This window comes from Pteropus alecto, unplaced genomic scaffold (assembly GCF_000325575.1).
Source record: "Pteropus alecto unplaced genomic scaffold, ASM32557v1 scaffold90, whole genome shotgun sequence".
Classification (NCBI taxonomy): Eukaryota; Metazoa; Chordata; class Mammalia; order Chiroptera; family Pteropodidae; genus Pteropus; species Pteropus alecto.
The window spans coordinates 197,005-221,450 of record NW_006429894.1 but is presented as its reverse complement, the minus strand read 5'-3'; the positions used below and the strand labels follow the sequence as shown (position 1 = coordinate 221,450).

Genomic DNA, 24,446 nt, shown 5'->3' with positions numbered 1-24,446 from the left:
CACCCAGCCCTGGGCCCAATCCCCAGCCCCTCCCCTATTTCCTCCCCTCCCCCCTTTGCCTGCAGATGGTTCTCTGCTATGTCAACTGTTGCCATAACAACCACTTCCAGCTCCCAGCCACAGCGACTTGATTGGAGCAGGTGCCATGTGAAGGGTCTGGGTGGCATCACAGCGAGACGTTTCCAGCAAACCTCGAGGTCCACTGGGAAGGAGAGACAGGGCCTGTTGGGGAGCGGGGACCATGTCTCCGGCTGAGGCATGCAGGCTGTCTGCGCAGGGGCCTGTCCGCCCAGCTGAGCCCAGAGTCCGCGTCGTTAAGTGAGGGTAGACTGCGTGTGCTCGCGAACGCTCTCTCTCCTGTGAGCCGACGTTCCCAGGGAAACGGGGCAGGGAGGGGATGAGACCAGCACCCCTCCCAGACAAGGCTGGAGGCCGGGCCCCCTCTCCGGGTCCCCCCATGGCTCTCAGCACTGCCCCTGACCAACAGTCCTTCCTGGAGATGTCGCTGGATGTCAACAGCGGCTGCGATGTCACTTCCCCTGGCGCATTTGTGCTCACTCTGCAAGCCGCCCTCCCGGGGCCGCACTCGCTGCCAGCTGAGCGGTGCCAGAGCAGAGCTCTGGCTCACGTCCTGCCCCTCGCTCTCCACAGAGAGGCTGCCGCTGCCCCCCAGAGGGGCCCAGGGTGGCGGCCTCTCCCTCCCCGTCAGGCGTCATGCCTCAGTAGCATGGCAGATGAGCAGAAGCGAGACCTCGGCCCAGATTCACACCCCCATCCAGTGCCCACAGAGGCATTTTGGGTGCAGGGCAGTGGGGCAGAGGGTCGGCCGCAGTCTCCTGACACTCTGGCCCTGAGCCTCAGTATGCCAGGCGGGGCCCTCAGGTCCTCGAGCCTTCCTCGTGCTGGCCTGCTCTCCCCTGGGAACCAGGTGCTACCCGCTCTTTCCAGGAGCAGAGCAGGAGCCCAAGGTGGGTGGCGCAAACTCTGGGCTGTTCACCAGGGATGAGGGTACAGCCTGGCACCGAGGCAGTGAGTGAGGGAGAGAGCCAGCCTCGGAGAGCCCAGGAGGAAAGCTGTCGCGCTGAGCCAAATGCAGAGGGAAAAAGGCCCTTTGGGCGGCTGCTCCCAAGTCTGACAGCTGCCAGCTCTGCAGCCACGGCGGCTGAGGGCCGGCAGCGCCCCCTCGTGGCCTGTCCCGGCAGTCAGCCCCCGAGTCTGGCGGGGCTGGACAGGACGGGCCTCCTCCGAAGCCCACAGGTGTGAGCAGACTGCGTCTGTGCCCAGGGACTGCTCCTGGCCTGAGGTGTCGGGACACAGCCCGGCGGCCTGGCATCAAGACACCACGCCCTGGTTTTGTGGGGGACACTAATCTGGCAATGTATGGCATGATGTCAGGATTTCTCAAAGCATGACCTTGTGTCACATCGCCCACACGGGGGCTTGCAACGATGCAGACTCCTGGGCCCCATTCCGGCCTGCTAAAGTGTGATCTCTGGGTCACACCCTGGTACCCGCATTTTTAATGCACTGTAGCAGAAAAGTTGCTTCTTTGGGCTTCAGCCAACTACAGAGCTATAGAGCCAGAATGTTGAAATCAGTTAGGAGCCTTGGAATCCCTTACACCCTTATTTTACAGATAGGGAAACTGAGGCCAGAGAACGGAATTTACACACGGCCCCATCGGCCCTAAACTGCCTCCCTTCCTCCTACTCCGTGCCTCACACCTCCCTTTGGACACACAGGCCTGAGGGTTTTACTGTGATCATTTTGCAGTGTATACAAACGTCAGTGAATGTAATGTGTACGGTGATACAATGTATACTGTGACACAGTGTACACACGGCGATACAATGTATATGACATATACAACATACACGGTGTATACAGTGTATAGAACGTCAAATCCTTATGTAGCACACCTGAAACTAATACAATGTTGTGTGTCAGTTCTATTTCAATTGAAAAAGAAAAAAAAATCAAAACCGTAGGTGACCCGGAAGGACGCCTGCCTGGCAATTTCAGGGCAGGAGCGACCGTGAACGTCCCTCTCTCTGGCCCCACATTTGCTTCCATCTCCTAGTTGTCCTGTCCTGGCCCCGTACGTGCTTGTGGCTCTACGTCGCTTCTTCAGCCCTGGCTCTTTCTAGGTATTTGTCACCATGCAGCAAATAGCAGGGCCACTGGGCACTCGGCTTGGTTTGGGCTCACTCGCTGGGTGAGAGGGGTCAAGATTTTCAGGCCAGGGTGAAAACCTTGGAGCAGAAGCTCTCAACAACTAGAAGCATGCGATTTGTCACGCTGCAGGGTTCTGTGACAACCGCCCCTGACAATATTGTGACATGTATGTGTGGGGGGTACGTGAAATCATAGGATTAGTAACAGAGTAAATGGTCCCCGTTGGCGTGCTCTGGATGTGGGGGGCCTCTTGTGTGGGGGCCACCAGCATTCTCTCTGGGATTACCAGACGGGAAGAAGGTGGGTGGACAGAGGGGACTGGGTTATTGTGAGGGAGTCTCTATGCTGGGCCTCAGGGCAGGGAGCTTTGTGTCTGGGGGTCACCCGGCCACACCGCAGGGCCGTCTTTGAGGGTGAGGTGGCGTCGACTGCAGGAACCCACACAGCCCACCTAGTGCAGCCTCTGGGGTGAGACCGTGACAGTCGGGGTGAGACAGTGAGGCGCCTCCTCTGGTTGGACTTGGAAGGTTATGTTCCTGAGTAGAGGACAGGGATTCCCAGAGACATTTCAGTCATCGTGACACAAAGTGGTCATCAGCACACACTGGTCATGTGGTCAAACTCCCAAGGACCTTCTGTACTGGTTGCTCGAAAAATAAACGGGAGACAGGGGCCTGCTGGCCGGGCTGGCGGGCACTTATTGGAAAGATACTTGTGCTTGTAATGGCTTTCGTGATAACGGTGTTTGTGTCCCAGGAGCCCAAGCTGTGGCAAATTGTAGAATTTAGAGTTGACGGCAACCTCTTCCTTGGAATGTAATTGGGTGAGGAGAGATGTTATGGTGTTCTCGGGACTTGGGTGTGTACATGTTTGTGTGTATCTGAGTACATCGCTGTCTGTGTGTGTCTGTGTGTGTCTCTGGGTGTGTGTCTGTGTGTCTGTGTCTCTGGGTGTGTCTCTGTGTGTCTCAGTGTGTCTCTGGGTGTGTGTCTCGGTCTCTGGGTGTGTGTCTGTGTGTCTCGGTGTGTCTCTGGGTGTGTGTCTGTGTGTCTCGGTGTGTCTGTGTGTCTCGGTTTGTCTCTGGGTGTGTGTCTGTGTGTCTCGGTGTGTCTCTGGGTGTGTGTCTGTGTGTCTCTGGGTGTCTCTGTGGGTGCCGTGCTCAGTTCTTTCTTCTCAGGGGGCATTTGTCTAGCCCGGATTCCTATGTGGTCCATTCCCAGACCATCCCATGATGTTAATTCACACTGCAGTCGCCCCTCTGCTGACATCTCTCCCTCTCAACCCCAGCCCGTAACACCAATGATGACAGACTGCACTCAGGCCGGGATCCCTGACCGGGAGACACCTGTCCCCCTCGACACCAGGCAAGCCTTCCTTCTGAGCTGAGTGATGTGCCCCCCGCCTCCCATCTATGAAATGAGAAGACACCTGACCCTTTCAAGCTCCGAAATACCACAACTTGGAAGTGTCCTTCCTCCAGGCTCCCCTCCATTGCTCCTGTTGGTCCCCACCCCCCACCAGCCTAGCCACTCACCACAAAGCCACGTAGCTTTAGGCGCACACGGAGCCCTCTGCGGCCCCTGCCCTGGGCTAAGCTGCCCATGCGGGCTCTGAAATGTGGGCAGAAGTAGTTAGGACTTCAACAGGCCGTCACTGGAGTTTACTTAATTGTCAGCTAATAAAGTTGCACAGAACTTGGGGAGATCTGCCCGCTGGGTGACGGTCCACTCGAGTGCCTCCCTGTTCCCGCCCTTCTCCAATCTGCCGGGACCGCTCCCCTCCAGCGGTGGCACCCACTCCCCACTACGTCAGGCGGATGGCCAGGGGAGGCCAGCGGGGACCAGCACTCCCAGGACTGAGACTGTCTGCAGGGGGCTGGGTGAAGGTGTGACAAGGTATCGTGCAGGAGAATAAAGCCTGATGACTTGGGGAGGGACAGGCTTGTCACCATCTCATCCACCCCCTACCTCCAAGTGTGAGGGCTTCCCCCAGCCAGAGGGAGGGCCTGGGGAAGAATGTAGGGTCCTGAGCCCTGCCAGGCAGGGGCGCACCAGCCGCCTGCAATGAGAGAGCCAGGGCTTAGGGTGTGCCTGCTGCTCTCACCCCTCTGAGCCGCCAGATAAGACGCGTTTGTAGAGCACTCACTGTGTGCAGGCACCACGTGAACTAGCTCCTTGATCCTCACAGCGACCCTCCCCGGAGGGTACCAGCCCCACCACGCACTCCAGGGGAGGAGGTGGCTGGGCCGCAGCGGGGGACGGGGCTGTACGTGAGGCGCTGCATCGTAGTGGGAGGAAGGGCAGCTGTGGAGACAAACACGCTGTGCCCAGCGTGGGCGGACATCGGGCTGGGCGTTGCTGCATCTGCGCATGCGTGCACCTGCGTGTGCGTGCACCTGCGGGCAGGTTGACTCAACCGGGTCCCAGCCCCAGGGTCGTGTCACACAGTGTGCTCTCCGTGGTCTTGTGTGAGGGGCAGCAGTGCGTGGTCAGAAACGTCACCTGACCACGCTGATGCCCGGTGCACGCCGGACAGCGCTGTTGTCCTGGCAACAGTCACCGTGGTGATGGTTGGGGTGGGAGTTTTTGCTGTCTGCTAGCTGAGGAGCACGCGTGCGCGCACACACAAAACACACGTACATTATACATATAGGAGCTTTTCAGTTGTTATCAGCACAAAGTGCTATATGCCTCAGGTACCTTCGCCCCGTGTCTGGCCCTCGTGGGCGACGGTGAAAAAGGCGGGAAGCCTGGTTTTGGGTTAGGGTCAGGGGTGGGGTGGGGTGAGGGCAGGAGTGCGTATGGGTGAGGGGTGGGGCGAATTCTTTTGCAAATGCCCCTTGTTCTTATTTCTCAGCTGAAAATGTAGGTTTGCTTTGGGGTAACTGTCGTGGGTGTAAATACCCAGATGCGCCCAGCCGGGGTGAGGGTCTGCAGCTGCTGAACTCCGAGGACTTTCCTTTATGTGCATGTTAGTCCCCTCGTCCCCGGGCTACACTGCACCCCTAGGACTGTGCTGTCACCTACTGGTGCTGGGCACAGCCGGACTTCGCAGGAGCCCCGGCCACCAGACCTCCCAGAGCTGAGCGTCTGGGAAGCAGGGTGGCATTCCCACGGTGACCACCAGGGGGCACTGCTGGGGCACAGAGGGAGCTGCAGAGGGTCCCTGCGAGCAGAAAGCAGGTCCCCGTCACCCCCCAGCAAATCAGGCTCTGTCCCTACCTCCTCCTCTGCACGCCCCAAACCTGCACCTGGGGGAGGTTCCCTGGTGCCAGGACCCTTCCTTTAACATCCCTGTCACCTCCAGCTCGTTGCCCCTCCCTGGACCTCAGCTTCCCATTGCTCAGTGACCGGGTGGCATGGAGTCACTTGCGGGGACTCTGGGGGCAGCTCTGCCCGACTCTGCTGACATGGGGGTGAGGCAGGCAGCTAGGGTGGGGGCCTTTGAAGGAGGTGAGCTGGGGAGAAGGCACAGTGCTCGGTGCAGTGAGCAGCAGGACAGGGTCCCCTCACTGTAGCTACGTGTTCCCACAACCCCATGTCCCACGGCCTGGAGCCCCAGGAGACACAGCGACCCTCCCAAGGCTGGTTGCTGTGTGAGTTAAATATTTTTCCCTTTAAAAAAAAAAAAGACATCTTCCTAACAGGACGTGTGTCCATCCATTCCTTGTGTGTGTATGTGTGTTTATTGACATAGCACCCATCCAGTCTCGAAATGCTCATTGAGCACCTACTGTGTGCCGTCCCTGTGCTTCTGACGCTGGTGCGGAGACCTGCGAAAAACCAGGAGCAGGGGATCTCCCAGGACGTGACTCTGCCGGGCGCCACCTCTGGGCGTGTAGCCTTGGCACCTGGCACGTCCCTCCAAGTCTCAGTCCCCTCGTCCGGAGATGGAGACGAGCACCCACGCCCCATAAATACCGCGGGGACCTGCGGCGGTGCTGCGTGCAGAGGGCGGGCACACTCCCGCTCCCCTTCCTCCCGGAACCGCACACCCCCTGGAGCCGTCTCCGGCTCTGCCAAACCCAGAGAAAGCGTCGCCCCGGCCGGAAGCCCACGTCTCGGCCCCATGCTCCTGGTTCCCACATAGGCGTCTTGGAAGCAAGCTTTAAAAACACGTCCGTGGGCCCTGCCCGGCCATCGGCTAAGCCGTGGAGCAGCGCACAAGGTGCCAGGATAAACAGGCATGGCAGCCACAGAGGTGACGTCAGCCTGGGGACAGAGCTCAGGCCCCGGCATGGAGGCCGGCCATGTGTCGCTCCTCCTAGCCGTGGAGGCCCGGATGTGAGGTACTGAGTGAGTTAGATGCCTCTGTCACCACCCCAGGGCGGGGAGGGCCGAGGGACCGGGTGTGGACCTCATTCTCAGGAAAGGTGCCTAAAAGGTCCTGGAGGGGGCGCTGCTGCCTGGCTCCCCGCTCGCCCTGCCCGGCCTCCCCTCGGCCGCAGGACAGTCCCAGCAGCCGCTGGCCCGCCTACCTGAGCCGCCTTGGGGAAAATGCCTCTGGATGGGATTCAGAAATGTCCCCTTGGCAGCTAGGGAACCGTGCACTCCTGAGTCTGCGGGGTGTGTGTGTGGCGGGGGCACCGAGCAGGCAGCTTGGTGCCTAAGAGGGTTGCAGGGGTCTGGGGCTGCGGGCAGGGGAGTGGCCGGAGGGGCAGCGTGCGTGGGGGTGCTCTGTGATGCGCTGTCCTCTCTGCGGGCCCCTGACCCTTCCTGAGGGTGTCCCAAGGAGGCGCTGGGGGTCGATTCCACGCAGTGACCGTCCCCCCAGAGTCAGAGGAAAGCAGGGCTGGGGTCCGGTCCGCTGCGCTTTAGTGTCCTCGGGGCTGGCGGCGGTCCCTGGCACAGGTGTATGTCCAGCAAAGGTCCACTGATGGAGTGAGGGGAGCAAGGGCCGTCCGACATCTCCTCGTGCCAGGCGCTTGGCCCTCGGGGGGTCGTGGGCGCCTGGAAAGGAGGTGGGCGGCTTGGCTGGGCTGCTGTAGCCCCAGCCACGCCCGACCTGGAGTCCAACGGTGGACAAAATGATCCGCCATGCAGGACTCTGAGGGTGAGGCTGCGGCTTCACGGCCTCCTCCCTCGTGGCCGCACCAGCACCAGGGGTCTGCCCTGCCCAGAGCCCCTTGCTCCCGAAAACGACCATGCACCCTCTCGTCTGCCCGCCGGCCACCTCGCGGCTAGAGGCTCCTTCTGAGCTGGCTCCCCTGGACCGCACACAGCCCCTCCATGTCCCAGGGAGCGTCCAGGCTCCGGGGTGCCGTGGGCTGCAGCTGGCTCGCACTGCTCCCCAGGAACTACTGGTGGCCCCACTTCCTAACTCCGTGGTCACCGTGTTTACACCACAGCGATCGGCAAACACACACATCAGGCGTCCCTGCCCCTCAGAGCCTGTTGTTAAACTTGAACCAACACGTTGCTGGGGTTCCAGCTGATCTCATCCGGGGCAACCTGCCCCCTCCAGACCTCTGCTGTGAGAGGCAGGGTCTCCCCAAAATGGAGCCAGAGCGGAGCCAGTCGCTGGGGCCCTGGGAGGTGAGCACAGACAGCAGACCTGGGCCTGCAGCCCCTTCCAAGGTTGAGACCAGACAGTCAAGGGCACGTGCCAGGGCCTCTAGGGGCACCAGGGACTGGCCCCATGGGGGGATGGTCCGTCGCCCCCTCCCTGCCCCCAGCTCCCAGTAGCGAGTCCTCCTCACTCACCCAGCACTTCCTGTTTTGCCTCCCAGACCCCGAGTCCCAGAGGAAAAGGACAGTGCAGAACGTCCTGGACCTTCGGCAGAACCTGGAGGAGACCATGTCCAGCCTGCGAGGGTCCCAGGTGACTCACAGGTGAGCTGCAGAGGGGGCACGCCCTCCGCCATCCCCTCGTGTCTCCCATGCTGGACGCAGGGCCCTGGGTGTCTCCAGACCCCACCTGGGTACAGAGGCCAGCCGGTGCGGGGACACCCCTGCAGGAAGAGGAGACACCGCCGTCTCCTCAAGAGAAGGTGGTTTTTGTCCGGTGTCTGCTTGTGCTTGCGTGTTGGATTTCACTCGGCACACGGGGTTGGAAAGCCCTGGAGTGGGGGATGGATGCGAAGCCAGCCCAAGACCCAGCGTGTGACCTTTGAGGCCCTTTCCCTCCTAAGGGTCCTCCCCTCGTTTGTCACGGGGTCACTAAATGCTTTTCTCTCCCGGTTCCAAAGTCTCCTTCATCGTGGGAGTACAGCGTGGCGTCCTCCCGGGGGCTTCTCACTCTGTGACGAGGTCCCCTCTTGCCTCTAAAGCCTGAGAGCTCAGCGGGACCACGCCGTGTCACCCAGTCTTTATGGCGTGGGTGCACCCCCACTCACCCCTTGGAGGGACCTCACGGCCTCCCACTGCCCCTCTCCTGCCCGGCATCCTGGCCAAGCCTCTGTGACTCACAGGCTCCCCACACGCTCCCAGATGAGCTCACGCCGAGCTCCCGGGGACAGAGGGCGGGCTGCACTGGGGGGCGGGGGGAGCCAGGATTGGGAAACCGTGAGGGGAGGCTCACACAGGGCCGCAGCCGCTCCAGCTGGACGGGGACCCGTCCCTCCCCATCTCCTGGGGGTGGAAAACGAGCAGAGATGAGACACAGGGACAGTGGGAAGGGGCTCCTCTAAGCCCACTGGGCGGCCAAGCGACATCCAGACTGGATTTACGTGCCCCCAGTGACAGGGAGCTCATTCATCCCGTTGGCCAGCCCAGCCCTCGGGTTTGCCGTGACCGAAATGGCGCTGATACGTAGCCCCTCTTGTGTGAAGGCCACCCCTCCCTCCACATGGTGCCCCGCAGCACCCCCATCCTCCCCTGGGACACTCGGCCCTTCGCTCCCGGACATCCAGAATACTCTGAATGGTCAGTCAAAGCCCCGACTCTGTGGGTCCCCTCTGACCCTAGGAGGCCCAAGAACAAGTCCCCCCGAGGACAGGGACTCCAGGAGGCCCTGGGACTCGGCACGTCCCTCTGCCTCCACCCTCCACCCAGGGGCCTGGCCCGGTTTGGCTCGCCATTTTTAAGACTCAGGAGACAAAATCTGGAACCCCAGGCTCTGCCAGAGAAGGCAGGAGGCACTTAGATGCAGAGAGGGTCACGCCTGGGGTGACTCACCCGCAGGGAGGGGCAGAGGAGGCAGCTCCAGCCTCCTGGGGCCACCGACGGAGCAGCCAGCCCTCCGGGTCCCACAGGACCTCGGGCGCCAGGCGAGCGCTGTCGGCTGCAGCTGACGGGGCGGGGGAGGGGGCCACCCGAGGCCTCCGGCTTCGTCTCGCTTTCTGGGGCAGAAACCGAGTCCTGACACTGCTTTTCTGCTTGTGGGGACTCAGGGCCACCCCCACTCTCTGCCCAGGTCTGTGTTATCCTGTCCCCAACGTCGATGGCTGAGACAGTGATTCCCCAAACTCTCATGGTTTTTGACTTCCTAAAGTAGACAGTCCTGGAGTGGACAGTCCCTGGGTAGAGAAGGAGCGGCCACCATAGCGAGTCACACTGAGCCACACAGGCCGACGAGGGTGAGTCTGCACCCAGCAGGCTCAGACCCGTGTGGCTGTGTGACCTGCAGAGCACGCAGGCTTCCTGTCGGTGGGGCCTGCGGTCCAGGGAGTGCTCCCCAGCCCGGGGCACACGGCTGACTCTGGATTCAGTTCATTCCAGAAACGTTGGTCTCTGTCCTGCTTTCTCAATCTCCACTGGCTCGTTCCCTGCCACAGAAGGCATCTGGGTTGGGGGGCTCGGCGGGCGAAGAAATGAAACCCTCCCTCCCTCTGCCCCAGCCCAAAACGCTCCCCAGAGAGAGGCAAGAGTGAGGGCTGCGTGCAGGGCTGGCGTCAGGAGCCGGGGTGTGCTGGTGTCCTCGCCCACTGCTCGGGCTTCTGGAGGCGGTTTGGGGGAGAGGCAGAAGGGGCTGGAGCCGCGGGACCCACGCTCGCACGGCCCACACTGAGCCCTCGCTTGGCCATGGTGGGGAACGGGTCCTGAAGCTCTGCCCGGCCTGTCCTCAGGCTCAGGCCGTCTGGCGCTAACCCGGGCCTGCACCCTTGGCCTGGCCAGGGTCGGGGTCTGGGACATCCCGCCCCCCTGTCCAGTCAAGCTGCTTCTGTTCTCCGTGAGGTTCTTCCCCTGCCGCCCAGCCCGGGTTCCCAGAGCTTTTCTGCACCTCTGCACCCTGCTCCAGACCTCACGGTCTCTGGGCCAGAAATCCACAAGTCTTCCGCTCATTAACAGAAAGGTGACCAATGACAGCCTGGCCTTCTGTGCCCAGGCGACCCATCTTTCCCACTCCCCAGGAGGCCTCACTGGCCCCTCTGAGCACCGTCTGAGTTCAGGGAGGTGGCCTTGGGCAGGGGGTAGGCGGTGCTGGGGTGCAGCCCGAGCGGCAGGGCCCAGCACTGTGCGACACTAAACCGACGCCCTCTGCTCCCGCCAGCTCCCTGGAGACGACCTGCTATGACAGCGACGACGCCAACCCCCGCAGCATGTCCAGCCTCTCCAACCGCTCGTCCCCTCTGTCCTGGCGCTAAAAGACGAAGCCTCTGGCTGACCCTGTAAGAAGGCAAATAGTAGCGACCCGAATTTAATGGACATAGAGGCAGAAAAGGAAGGTGATAAGGTAGAAACTGGAGGCAAGGAAGAGGGAGAGAGAAAGAAGAGATTGTATTATGTGTGAGCCAGACTCCTCATCATCATCTCACTGGAACTTTAGACAGGCTGCAAGCCTCCTTTACACAGAGGGAGCATGTGGAATGATCTAGAAAGAACCCTTGGGGCTGCATCAATCACCGTGCCCATGCGCAGCCCCAGCAAGCTCGGCCACAGCTCCCGGCTGGACGCGGACGACGCGGACCTCAAGTCCGGCTACATGAGCGACAGTGACCTCATGGGCAAGACCGTGACGGAGGACGACGACATCACCACCGGGTGAGGGCGGGCCCTGCGCGGCTGGGGACGGGGCTGGGGGACACGGAGACACACCAGTAGGATGGGATCCCTGGAAGGCGAGGCGCAGCCTGCCGCAGGGGTTCAGGTGTGCGGCGCTGTGACAAGGCCTCTGGGCTCTGGGCGTGGCCGCCCTGAAATGGGCGTGGCCGCCCTGAAATGGGCGTGGCCCTTCCAGGCTCGGGTGTGGTGGGCGGGGCCGCCAGCTAGGGCTGGGGCCGCCTCTCACTGGCCCGCGTGGTTGTCGTTCTGTGCTGTGTGCCCCATCTCCGGTCCTTGAGGGGCAGAAGGCTGCCACGAAGGGCCTTGGGAAGTCACGTTGGTCCCAGCGCTCTGCTAGCTGCAGGCCTCGGACGCTGCCACCTGCTTCCCCATTTGTAAGGAGTTGGGGCTGAGACCCTACCTGTGTGTGAGGGGACAAAGTGTGGTAGAAAGCAGGGGTGACAGATCTGTCCCCAGCCAGCCCTGTCCCGCCCGCTCCTGCTCCGTGTCTGCTGCCTCCTGTGGACCTCCTGCCAGGAGCACGCCCGGGGGCCCTGCCCAGCCCACTGCCCCCTCCCACCTGTCCTCGCCCCGCAGGAACCTCATTTTCTCGTCATTTTCTGCCCAGTTGACAGGTTTGGGTTTGGGGAGCAGCTTGGACACAGGTGACGGTCTGGGAGTGGGGAAGGGACGGGGAGAAGGAAGTACTGGGAGCTTAAAGGTCCTGGCCAGCTGTTGTGAGCCGCTGGTTCCGGAAGCTTCTCAGCTGACTGTCCTTCCGCCGTCCTCAGTTTGCTAGGACCACTCCACAGGGCCACACAGGCAGCAGCCCCCGTCCCCCACCCCTGGCAGGGACCTCCTCTTGGCGGGAAAGATCTTGAACTTGGAGAGAATGGAGGGTAGTCCGTCCGGGAAGGACGGAGCAGGGCCACCCACTGCTCCCACCCTGGGATGAGCTGGCGGGGCTGCAGGGCCCGTCCAGCTGCTGAGGCTGCTCTGGAGCAAAACAGCTGGCTTATGACCAGGGCTGTTTGCTGCCTGGGAGCCCGGGGGACCCGGCCTGGAGCTGGGAACCGAGAGCAGCCGGCCAGCTCCTCCTGTGCTCAGAGGCCAGGCCGGGTGGGGGACAGCCCGGGAGTCTGTCCAGCCGCTGCCCGGGGAGCTCCTTCCGGAGGGAGCGGCTGGTCCCCATCCTCTGCGAGCTCCCGGGCGTGGTGGGCTAGAGACTCTGACAGCTGCCCGCCCCCCGCTCGCCCACGTGTTGGAAGGCGTCCGACAACGTGTCGTAACAGTGCTGATCCTGGGTGCATAGCTTGGGGGGCTGGGGTCCGGGCTGCTGGGCGGGGAGGAGGGAAAGGTTGCCCTCCATGCCCCTCGGGACAGAGTGCGTGCTCCTGGGTCAGGGGAGAGAGCGGGGTTCGCTGGGTTGGCATGGGCCGGAGCCCCCCCTCTGCAGACCCCGGGAAGCGTGGAGCTCACAGGGGGACACGGTGCTGTCCCGGCGCTGTCCATGCCGGGGACCCTGCTCGTAAACGGCCTGCGGCTCCGAGACAATTTCAGGCGCGTTTGTAGGGTCAGCCTGCAATTAGCAGCAACTCCGCACGCTGTCACGGTGTCTCCGCTGCCAGCGTCCCTGAGGACACTGTGGTCACACCCGCCACGCTGTGCTGAGGACAGCAGGCCGAGGGCAGTCAGTGTGCAGTCCCATGTCACGTGGCCCTGCGTTCCGTGTGCCTGGTGAGCCACGGGGCTTTTCCTTAGGAGCCGGGCATCCTGGGCTCCAGCCCGTCCTGACGGAGGCACGCCCCCGGCACCACCGTCGCCCGGCCTCTTCTCGGCCCTCCTGTCCCCTCTGCGCTTTCTAGTCACATCTTTTACTCTAGAAAATGTCCTGTTCCTAAGAAAACTTTTTACTATTCATGAAAGGGCGGGCCTGCAATATGTCCCTTCCCGGCACAGGTGACACTCGTCCACCGTCCGCCCACTGACCTTTCTGTCTTCCTGGAGCTTCCGGCACAGAGCCGGCAGGAGAGGGCCGGCTGGTCACTGGGCCCTGCTCTCCCCACAGGCGCCAGGATCGGCCGTGCACTACCGAGTGGGCCATAGAGCATGGCGTGATCTGAAGCTTTGTCAGTGCTCTCGGTTATCCGACCCGGGGGCTCTTCCCAAGCCAGGCTCAGTCCATGTCAGCTGTCCCCACTCTGTCCGCGTGCCAGGCCCTCTCCTGGGTTGCCAACCTGAGCGAGCTCTCAGGAGGGAAAATTCTAGACTATAGTGAGAAAGGCAACCACTGCTGCCACCAAAATAGTCACATAGCTTTTAAAAATATATGTACGTAATTACAATTGTGGTGAAATGTTTTTCTACGTGTGATTAACACGTTAATCGTTTTTAGGTGTACGGTTTGGTGGCATTAAGTGCATTCGCATCGTTGTGCAACCGTCAGCACCACCCGTGCTCAAAACTCTTTAATCTTCCCCAACTCACACCCCGTGTCCCACGTCCCCCTCCCCCAGCCCTGGCTGGCCGTCTACTTCCTGTCTCTCTGAATCTGACGACTCTAAGGAATCATGCGGTATTTGTCTTTGTGCGACTGGCTCATTTCACTCAGCATAACGTCTCCCAGGTCTGTTCATGTTGTGGCAAGTGTCAGAATTTCCTTCCTTTTTGCAGCTGAGTCATACTCCATGTGTGGACGGATCACCCTGTGTTTATCCACTTAGCTGCCGACGGCCTGTTTCCACCATGTGGCTGTTGTGAATAGCCCTGCTGTGAGCACGGGTGTGCAAATGTCCGTTCGGGCCCCGGTCTCACTTCCCTCGGGTCTGCACTAGAAGCGGAATGACTGGATCGTGCAGTAGTTGGTTCCATCTTTAATTTTCGGAGGAACCGTCACACCGGTTCCCACGGTGCCTGCACCGTTTTACGTTCCCAGTCACCGGGGCTCCGATTATTTCTTGCCAATAGTTCTTTTCTGTTTTTTTAGTAGCCTAAGGGGTGTGAGAGGGTCTCTCATCTCCCCCACGACCAGTAGTGCTGAGCGTCTTCTTGTGTTTATGGGCTACTCGCATTGGCCTTCTTTTGAGAAATGTCTGTTCGAGTCCTTTGCCCGTTTTTTAATCAGGCGGTGTGTTTGTTGTTTGTTGAGTTATGGGTGTTCTTGATATATTCTGGGTATAAATCCCTTATCAGATACAGGATTTGCAAATGTTTTCTCTCACTCTGTGGGTTGCTGTTTCGTACAGTTGACAGTGTCCTTCGATGCACAAAAGTTTCTCATTTTGACAAAGTCCGGCTTTACCTGTTGTTTCTTTTGTGGCCCGCACTGTGATGTCATAGGCAAGAAATCTTTGCCAAACGCAACTACACGACCCTGTTCCCCTGTCTGCTTCTACGAGTTTTATAGCTGACGGGGCTTCATTTAAAATAACAGGGCCCACGTCTTATCTGAGCCCCACTCTTCCTGAGACATGGCCTCAGGAGGCCGCGTCTCTCTAAAGCTGCTCAGTGCCTGGTCCATCTTCCCACCACGTACGAGAATCTTCCCTGTGGCTTTCCTGATGGCCGGTCTCGGCCGGGTCTGGCATACGCACAGCGACAGGGAACGTACTCTGTTTCGAATAGAATAAAATTGTAAAAAAGTTTCTAAATGGTCGCCTGACATCTGCTTCACTATAACTTCTGCCGATTGATTTAAATTTTGTCATCTGAAGTAGGAAGCTCTGTTCGGCTGTTTCAACCTGTTCTTCGGGATACGTTCCCGCCCCAGAAAAAAGTCCCCAGCTTATCAAAGTACTTTCCTTTCGTGCTTGTCCTAGTCGCCCTCCACTGGAAGCTCTCAAATTGTCAACGGTCCTCTTGAAATTTGGCACCGCGTGGATCACCGCTTGGCACTAGTCCCACTAGGTTTATAACCACATCACGACATCGTGGGCGACTTGGAGTTGGCTGCTGACTGTCCTAGATGACAGCTTGGACGTTTTTACCTCCTGAAAAGAGAAGAGGAATTCGTTTTTCTAAAAATAGGAAGGTCTGGAATTTAATCTAATAAGAAGATAAGGTCGGCCGCAGCCATCTGTCTTCCTGTCCCAGCACCCAGGTCACAGCGGGAGGGGTGGCAGGGAGGCCCCCGCAGAGGTGGACGCACCGGGTGCAGGGCCCGGGCGCCCGGAGGGGAAGGAGGTCGGGCGGCCCGCCTCGTGCCCTCTCCACTCTAGCTCAGGTTCGCCTCCCTGAGGCTCCGTTCCGCAGTCCAGTGGGCAGCACCAGAGCTTGGCAGGGAGGCCAGCCACAGTGCAGCCCGTCTCACACCTGCAGGGGGCGCCACTCACACTTCGGGGAGTGGGGTTGGCAGCAGCTCTGGCAGGACTGCGTCCAGCAACCTTGCCAAGGTCCACAGACCCTGAAAAGAGCCAGCAGCCAGCTCCTATCGTGAGAAGGCTCTGTGAGTGTGTGTGAGGGGGACAGCGGGGTTCTTGGCCACCGGCTGCCATGCCCTGCATGTCCTCAGGTGGTTCCCTGCTCCACGTGGGGCTGAGGTTCCAGCTTTCTGTTCCCTCCTGGCCACCCCCGCTCCCGGCCTGTCCTCTTGAACTGTGCTTGGGGGCCCAGCAGCAGATGGGGCTCATTTCCGCCTTGGCTCTGAAGGGCCCTGACGTTGAAAAATGTCAAAATAAACTAGAGGCTCTGTGGCCCGAGAAGCAGTGAGTCCAAGTCTTAAAGAGATACTCCCAGCCTCGCTGAGCGGCCCGTGCCTCGCGGTGCCCCACCACCCCAAGAAGGTGCCTCGGTCACTGCTGTCCAGTTTGGCTGACATCTGACCCCAAGAAGCCTGGCCACCTTTGGCCGTAGGAATCTCCTCCTGGGCATGTGTCAGTTTGTACAAGGAGGAGCAAAGCCTCTGAGCTCCAACAGGCCGGGAGGAGAATCTTCTGCCTTTGTCACCTGCTTTCTGGCAGCTGTTCAGGCCTGCCGCCCAGCGGGTATGGACCAAGCCGGCTTTGGCCCATAGGGCACAGGGCTTGGGGCAGAGGGCGGTGGCGGTCACCTTGGGAAGGGCCCTATGTCCAAGCTCAGGAAGGAGGCAGTTTGTGCCCTTGAGCCACATAGATCTAGAAGGGAGGAGGACACCTCCCAGGTCCCCGGCAGAAGCAGCGACGTGGGAAGCCTGGCACAGCGACCTGGGCTGGACACAGCATGTGGCTGGGCAGTGCAGCTGAGCTGGTCACACACGGGACCCCACAGGACGCGGCCTTTTCCCCATCATGACCGGGACGACTGGGCGGTCTGCTCCTCGCCCAGATGTGTTGTTGTGTATGGAGAGTGTGTTGGGCCGGGGTCCCCCAGAAGTGACCTTGAGATAGAGGTGTGAGTGCAAGTGGTTTATTTGGGAGGTGACTGCAGAAAGCCCGGGTGGGGAGCGAGAAGGCGACTCAGGGAGGAGAAGGGATGCTGCATGGAACCCCCGGACACGGAGGTGTGGGTACTTACCCCCCAGCTCCCACATGTCCTGCTTTCCCAGCCCGCCGCACATAGGCTGAGGCGCACCCCAGGCCGAGGGTCACAGGTGCCTGCAGGAGTGCTCCGTTGGCACCCACAGGAACAGCGGCTGCAGAGGGGCCACAGGTGGGACACAAATGGCATCACTTATAAAGAGGGAAGGTGGGAGGGAAGGGAGGGAGGGAGGGTGTGGCTTCAGAGAGCCCCTGGCTCCCGAAACAGCCCTAAATTCTCCACGCAGAACAGCGGTGGCTCGCTCCTGTCCGTGCGGGGTTAGTCGGCATCGCGGTGCCTGTTCAGATCCAGCGGTGGGGGGGGCGGAGGCGGGAGTAGGCCAGGTATTCCAGAGGGGCAGCTGGATGGATGCCAGCTGCCATGGCAACTGATGCAGGCTCTGCAGCGACCCCTCCTCTGGTGTGTCCTAGCAACCTACGATTGAGGGCTGGGTCTTCACTGAGCTTGAGGACCGGCGATGTGGGTGGCAGTCAGGGTGGAGCAGGGCTTGAGGAGGCTGTTGAGATGGGCTGGGCTCTTCCCCGCCCGTCACTCCTCCTTAATCGTCAGCCGCCTCCTTTTCCACAAACCTCCGTCTGTGAGAAGTGGCTGGAAATGCCATGCAACCCGACGGTCCAGAAAGGGCACGAGCTGGGGCTGTGACGGGCCCGGGTCCCCGTGCTGGGTTAATGCTAGCGCGAGACCAGGATAGTCGTCAGGACGTCGGGGAACACATCGTGCCAGTGCTGCAGGTGTGTAGCAGGTGCTCATAAACGTCACCTCCCTGCTCTTGGTTGGCACTTGGAAACCAAAGCTGTGAAGGTCCCAAAGGCCGTCTGCAGACCAGAGCCTCCCCGCCTGGCCGGGTGCCCAGTTGCCCGCTCGCCTGTGCTAAATGCCCTTCCTCCAGGAAGCCTTCCCTAATTCACCCCCTTGCAACGTGATCGCCGTCCGACTGGGTTGTCCTGTAGTAACTTATGCTTTTGTGGCTCTCTAACCATCGCGTGGCACGCGTGGCAGACCTCACACCGATATGACGTCATCTTCTGCGATCTTAACAACACGGTGAATTAGGTACTCTTCTCCCCAGTTTGCAAATGAGGAATTGCAACCCGGCTTGACCGGCTTGCCAGGGTCACGTAGCTCAAAACGGGCTCAAAACCGGCGGCCTCTGGGCAGGGCCCCGCCTCCGACGCCCACGGCCTCGCTGTGCACCTCGGCGCCTCCTCCCTCTGCACAGCTGTGACCACGAGCCCGGGCGCACGTCTGGATCCGCGACCACGTGCCTTCCTCCTGGAGTCGGAGCTTCCGAGGACGGAGACCCGTCTCCTCCCGACTTCCCAGCACCAGCAGCACAGAGCCCAAGGCCGTGCTGCTGACTGACCGAGGAATCGTGGCTGGAGGCCCCTCCGGAAATGCCTCTCAGTGGCCTCCCCGTCTTCCAGGATAGGGCCTTGCTCAGGAGAGCCACAAGTGGCCACAGCCAGGAGCTCAGGGCCAGAGGCACAGACGCACCCCAGCCACTGAATACAGGACCTCGTTGTCTCTGCGGAAGGCCGAGCTGTCCCAGAATGAGCGTGAGGGGCCAGCCCTGGCCACCCGCCTACCAGATGTCTCTGGCCAGGCAGCAAAAGACCCTTCACTGCAGCTGAAGACAAGCCAGCAGGCCAGGCGGGCGCTTGCCCACGAGCTGTGCATGGGGTGCCCCAAAGGGGCTGGCGGATGGAGTTGTTCGTGCCCAGATGTCGGGACGGTGATGGGACAATCAGGGGCAGACGCATAAAGGTCTGGATTTGAAAAACAGGCAGAAAGAGTCAGGCCCAGACACACGCAAAGCACGAAACCACCTAAGAGACAGATCAGCTCGCGCTGAATAGGCAGCCAGGGTCACGGAGGGACGGGGCGGGAGAGGCCGTTGTCCGGGCCTGTGCCATGGACAGAGCCAGCACGTCCGTGGTGTGCACGCCGAGGAGGGCTGAGAGACAGGCAGACGCTGAGTGGGAGCCTTCCAAACCTGCGGAGAGGCAGCTGGGCCCAGAGAGGCGGGCAGAGGGGGCGGGGGCCTGCGGCCTCCAGACAGGCAGAGAGGTGGACAGGCTTCTCCAGGGGAGGTGGGTGACCCTGCGTCCAGCCTGGAGCCCGACTCGGAACAGGGCAGGCATGTCCTCAGCAGCCCACCAGCTTGTACTGACGGGGTCTGTCCTGTGCCCCAACCCTCCTGCCTTGCGGGGCGCGTCCAGCCGGGGAGACAAAGCTCTGACCTCGTTTCCACCCTCATTTCCTCGCTGCTCAGCCTCTTCCAGTTCCTTTCCCGGCCCCTCTGCCTTTGTCACCTGTCTCTGTCTCACCTTCCTGTACTTCGATGTCTGGCTTCTGTCTCGGCCCCCGTGGGTTTGATGACAGGGCCAGCTCAGGCCTGGCTTGGCCATGTGGACAGGCTCAGGTGGCGGGGTGCCCAGGACTGCTGACATTCTGCCCGGCGTCACTGGATGAGGAGGGACAGAGCTTATCACCTGCTGTCACCGTCCCTTTATGAGCCAGAAGCCTGTGCAGAGGGGCCCAGGGATAGCCAGCTGCCCGTGCCCATGTGGCGCGAACTCGCTCAGATGACCCGTTTTCCAGAGTGAGGAGCTCCTTGCGGGAGGCTCCGGCGGGAAGTCCCGCTCAGCCAGCTCTGCACAGGCGCCCCGAAATCTGCAGGCGGCAGCTACTCACGCAGGTCTTCACCGGTCCCCGCATGTAGTTTCTCGTCCTTGGGAGCCAGATCGACAGTCCGTGGAACATTCTGGAGTCCAGCTGACCTGGGTTGAATTCTTGGTTTGCCCCTCACCTCCTGCGTGACCTTGGATAAGCCACTTAGCCTCTTAGTGCTTCACTGACGCTGCCTGGAAGAGGGTGACACCTCCCTCGTGACGATGATTAATAGAGTCAGTCAGTAATTGTAGAGTAGCCACTAGACCCGACCACGGGGGACACAGCAGGAGAGAGAAACAGGCATCGTTCTTAAACTCACGTACAAACGAGAGATGGCAAACAGGCCAAGAAACGATGCAGTGGAGGCGGCGGTTAGGGAAGATGAGGCCGAGCCGGGCAGGGTGGCCATGCGGGCTGCTGGAGACGGGCGCTCAGGGACGCATCTCTGCACGGGGCGAGGATGGACGCGTGTTCGAGGCCCTGCAGCGAGGTCGCCGCGGTGGAATCAGAGAGCACTAGGGGAGAGTGGTCCGAAACGGGGTCAGGAGGTGGCCGGGGGTCCTCGGCTTTCCTTCTAGCGAGGGCGAAGCCGTGGGCAGGTTTCGGGGAGAGGAGCGATGGCATCTGACGTGTCTGTGAAGGGTCTGCTGGCAGCTACGAGAGCAGATCGCAGGGAGCGGGGAGGGTCTGGAGCTCAGCGAGCCGGAAGGCGGTGCTCGGCCGGGGAGCTGGCGAGCAGGGGCCCGCGCATCAGCCACGGGGGACGGCATGTGTGCAGCGCCCTCTCAGCCCGTGGGGCTGGATCTCTGCTTCTCTCCAGAGACTAGGGGTCCAACTAGTGATAGGGGGATGGGAGCAGTGGGTGCTTAAGCTGTTCTGAAAGTCGTTCTGGCCTCAGGGATCCGAGCTGGCAGGTCACACACACACGCGCACACGCACACATACACTCAGATGCACGTACTCATGTACGCACGCACATTCACACATGCAGGAACACACACGCCTAAGCCCAGAGAGGCCGGGGCGTCCACCGGCCCCTATTGGAGAGGCAGCCTCTCCTGTCTCTGTTCCATCGTCCTCTGTCCCATGTTCTCAGCCGCACAGAAACACTGAGGGTCGGATGCTGGAAGGCTGTCAAGCTAGGACAGTAGCTCACTCTGCAAGATCTGGGAGGCTCCTCCTCTGCTGCACGCCCCCAGCTGTGGGGGCGGTGAGAAAGAGAGGCGTCCCCCCTCCTTCCCCTCCTCCCGAGGTCGTGTAAATATTTGCAGAGCAGTAACACAGCTGGGAGCAGGACCCCCTTTCTCCAGCTGGCTCACTTGCTCTCCAGAGACACCACATTGTGCATCTACTGTGCCCCAGACCCAAACTGTCCCACCTACCCTCAGAACCTACCCTCCGAGCCCCAGGCTAGCCCTGGGGAGGGAGTTGGTAAGAAGCGCTGCCCTGGGAACCTGGAGACCTAACTCCCTCCTCTGAAAATGACGCAGTCGCACCGGTCAACCTCCGAAGATGCTCTCAGCTGTGACCCCAAAGGGGTCAGTTCTGGGCTACCGGGCACGTCCCCCGGGAGGGCCTGGAGGTTGGGGAGGAAAGGTGCAGCCTCGCCAGCTCAGGAGCCGAGAGAAGCTCGCCAGGGTCACTCACGTGCCGGGAGCTCTGGAGAACTCCGCGTCCTGGAGAGGTCAAGAAATCCACTGGACGTGCAATAGAGAATGACCGCCGGCCTGGGACTTGTCATCGTGGCTTCCCTGCCTGAGGCCGCAGCACTGGAGGCCCCTCTCTTGGGCAATCTGGGCTGTGACATCTTACGCAAGTGGCGCCCGCCTCCCCTTAGAAGACCAGGCCGTCTGGAAATGGTCATGGCTGTGACCAGGCTGCGCAGGTCTTTCTATCGAGGGCACAGCAGAGGCTTCCCCAGGATTCCATGGCATCACTTTACGAGCTGGGATCACAGATGGGGCCCGATCACCCCCATGGAGAGCAGAGGGTCTGACCACAGTGACCACAAGGACAACTGCCCTGCATTCCGGTTAAATCCTCTTCCTTATCACCCTCTATGCACGATAAGATGCTCTTCGTCCTGCCTCTGCTGAGACGCTGCCAGCTCAGCCTGGCCAGGATGTCGTGGTGGGGTCTCCGGGCCCAGTTTTCCGCCACTGGTCCCAAAGGGAGCATCTCTGATTGGCCAGGACTTGGGGAGGGACAGAGGCGTCCCCACCTCAGGGAGCAAAAGCCTCATAATTGATGGGAACGAGGACGTGAAGGCAGGTCCGGGACAGAGTGGTGGATGCCGGCCTGGGACCCTCGTCTTCTCAGGACTGCCACCAGGAAATCGGGCGTGCGGTCCGGTCCCAGCAGGTGACTCTGGAACCCGGACCACGTGGAACCTCTGGCGAGTCTTTCTCTTTTTCTTGCCTCACTCTGACCATCTGTCAAGCGTTGAGACGGTCATCGGTCATCGGTCATCGGGAGAGCAGAGCCCCCTGCAGACTCTCCGGATGTCGCCTGGCAATGGAACACCGATCAGGAGCAAGGGGGCTCGGGAGGGAATCGCCCCTCGCAGGAATCTGGCTGAAAAGCCTCGTGCGCGTCAGTCTGGGCCCCGCCCTCTGCCTCGGACAGTCCCTCGCCTTTCCGTGCCTTAGTGTCCCCCTTGTAAACAGCCACTCTGATGGCCCTGGCAGGGAGACAAATGAGACCGTGCTCCCAAGGGCCCCGCGAAGAGAAGCCCGAGACGGAGGCCTTTTCCTCTCTCCCTCTGCCCGGCCCCAGCTCCCTCTCAGCAGGCATCTTCCGCCTCCGCCAGGAGGGCCTCAGCTGTCCCCACTCCATCTGCCCCAGGCTGCAACTCTGCAGCCTGGAAGCCAGAAAGGAGAGCTGGTCCCCCCCTCCTCCCTCCCCTCGTGCCCCCCACTGTAGTCAAGGCAACCAGGCACCCCCCACACACACACTCTGCCACATCCTTGCCCTGCGCTGGGCCTGTGGACTGGGAGAGGCCTCACTAAAGCCGGGGACAGCTGCCATCAGGTTACCCAAAGTGCCTGGGCCTGCAGCTGAAAGCAGCAGGGGCTAATTTGCATGCTGATTCTCTCCACGCCAGAGCCTGGGGACCCTGCCCCTTCCGCTGTGAGAGGCCCTCCAGCCTCCTCCGAGGGGAAGGTGGGTCTCAGGTAGAGACAGGTGGGCACTGCCTTGCACCCCGCCTCCTCCTCAAGAAGGAAGGACTGCGTGGACAGCTCCTCTGGTTCTGCTGGGTTTTGGCAGTTCAGGCGTCAGCCCCAGGGCGGAAGGGGTTAGAGGTACCTGGGTGTGGGGGCTCCCAGAGCTGGGAGCCCCACCCCTGGGCTGAGCTGCTGCCCGAGACTTGCTCTTTTTTTTAAAAGAAAAATTTATTACAGTTGGTACAGAACATTATGTTAATTTCAGGTGTGCAACAGTGACTAGACGTTTATGCAGCTTGCCCTGTGAGACTTGCCCTCTTCCTGGCCTGTCCCCTGGCTGTGGAGGGTGGAATGCAGGGGGAGGGGAGGCTGCCAGGTGTGAGGGAGGAGGATGGGCCACTTGGGCTCTACGGGACTGTGAAGGAATGTCCAGGGAGAGCACAGGCACAGTCCCCTGCACAAAAGACTCATCCTGCCCTCCAAGTAAGCCCCTGTGCCTGACCCCTGTCAGGCCGCCCGCCCCGACCCCGGGTCTGTCTGGAAAGTCACAAAGGAGGAAACTGTGGAAAAAGGCAAAGCTAGATCCAGAGAACAGAGAAAAACATCCCCTGCTGGTGTCAACCCTCTGGCCCAGACCAAGTCATTTAACTCAGGGTTGCCTGCTGGCTGGAGCGTCCCTGTGTGCAGCACTGTGAGCTGTTCCCAGATGCCCCGGCCAGCCCTGGCCCCAGCCCAGCTGTGCAGGCAGAACCTCCCTAGAGGACTGACCACACTCCCCCTGGCCCATGGCACCGGCCTAGACTGCGCTGGAGGGGGCCGCTTGCCTTGCTCTGGCTGCTGGGGACCGGGGTCTTAACTGAGTCACCACCCAGACTGCTCATAATGAAAGGGTAACCTGTGCCCCGTGGTACAGGGTAGCCACGCCGTGCGCCCTCAGGAACAGACCCCTCCCCACGGCAGACTGGCCAGGGGTCCAGACACAGCTCCCTCCCTCGGCGAGGTTTCCACCGCTGAGACTGGGGTTCGCCCTGGAGCTGCTGGCCCAGCAGTGGCTCTGGGCGGTGGAAGACCCCCAGCCAGGCAGCTTCAGGAGCCGGGGCGGGGTGGGGGGCATTCGGAAGTGGGAACCTGAGCCCGGGAAGCTAGAGGTGATGAGGCGACAGGCCCTGGGAGCCCACAGGGAGCTGCCCAAGCACCAGGGCAAGTCCTCTGTGGCCTCTGAGCTCAGTGCTCGAGGCGGGACGGTGTGTGCGATGCTGTTTCTGTTGTTTCAAGAAATTGTGGGTATAATCTGTCCATTTCCAAAATGTAAGTGCCCCAGTTTGCCCAGTTCTCACCCTCAGCCCCTCCCCGGAAAAGCGGGTACGCGGGGCTCCCCTTCCTCCGCGGATACCAGGAAGACCCTGAGAGGAGAGGACGGGTGGGGAGCCCTGACTGGGTTCCCCTTCTTTTCTCACTCTAAAATCTTGCCATGGCGGCACCCTTGCCACGCCAGCAGCTGTGAATGCTCCTGGACGCAGACACAGCCCCCTGCCTGGGGTGGCTTTTTCCAGGTTCCCCAGAGTAGAGAGAGGTGGGCCCACCCCTGCGGTCACCCACCCTCCGGGCTGTGGGTAGGACCGCCCCTGAGCGGCCTCTGGCAGCGCGTGCCCGTCGGGCCTTCAGCCCCTCGCTGACCCTGTTTTAGGGACATGCTGGTCACAGGCGCTCCCCAGTCATTTTAAGAGCCTGGAAAGGTGCCAAGAGAGGGAGCGGGGAGGAAGGGGTTGGTTCAGGCCGCACCTCATGCCCACCGGCCATGCACACGGAGACCTGGAAATGCCCCGCTGCTCACACCCGTTCTGCGTGAGCACCAACGGCCGCGCGGCTGGCATCCCAGGGGTCAACTGCGGAGCGGCCCGGAGCGGGGCGACGCCCACCCCGCTGCACCTCTGGCTCCGAGGGCCAAGGTCCTCTGGCCCTGCTGCACCCTCGGCTCCTGAGGGTTCGCCGCCCCACC

The 24,446-nt window shown here is 61.1% G+C and overlaps 2 protein-coding genes across 9 annotated transcripts in view; both read left to right on the top strand.

Moving 5' to 3' along the window:
- LOC102894607 (neuron navigator 1) overlaps positions 1-10,699 on the top strand; it is a 41,476-nt gene extending 30,777 nt beyond the window's left edge. Inside the window, exons 2-3 of the mRNA XM_015587322.1 lie at positions 7,904-8,006; positions 10,606-10,699. Of these exons, the coding sequence (XP_015442808.1) occupies positions 7,904-8,006; positions 10,606-10,699 (197 nt within the window). The remainder of the gene's footprint in view (positions 1-7,903; positions 8,007-10,605) is intronic.
- Positions 10,700-10,961: 262 nt separating this feature from the next.
- LOC102890196 (neuron navigator 1) overlaps positions 10,962-24,446 on the top strand; it is a 62,972-nt gene continuing 49,487 nt past the window's right edge. For all 8 annotated transcript variants that reach the window (XM_006904423.3, XM_025044556.1, XM_025044549.1 and 5 more), the window contains exon 1: positions 10,962-11,096. In XM_006904423.3, coding sequence (XP_006904485.1) covers positions 10,966-11,096 — 131 coding nt within the window. In that variant the 5' untranslated portion in view covers positions 10,962-10,965. The remainder of the gene's footprint in view (positions 11,097-24,446) is intronic.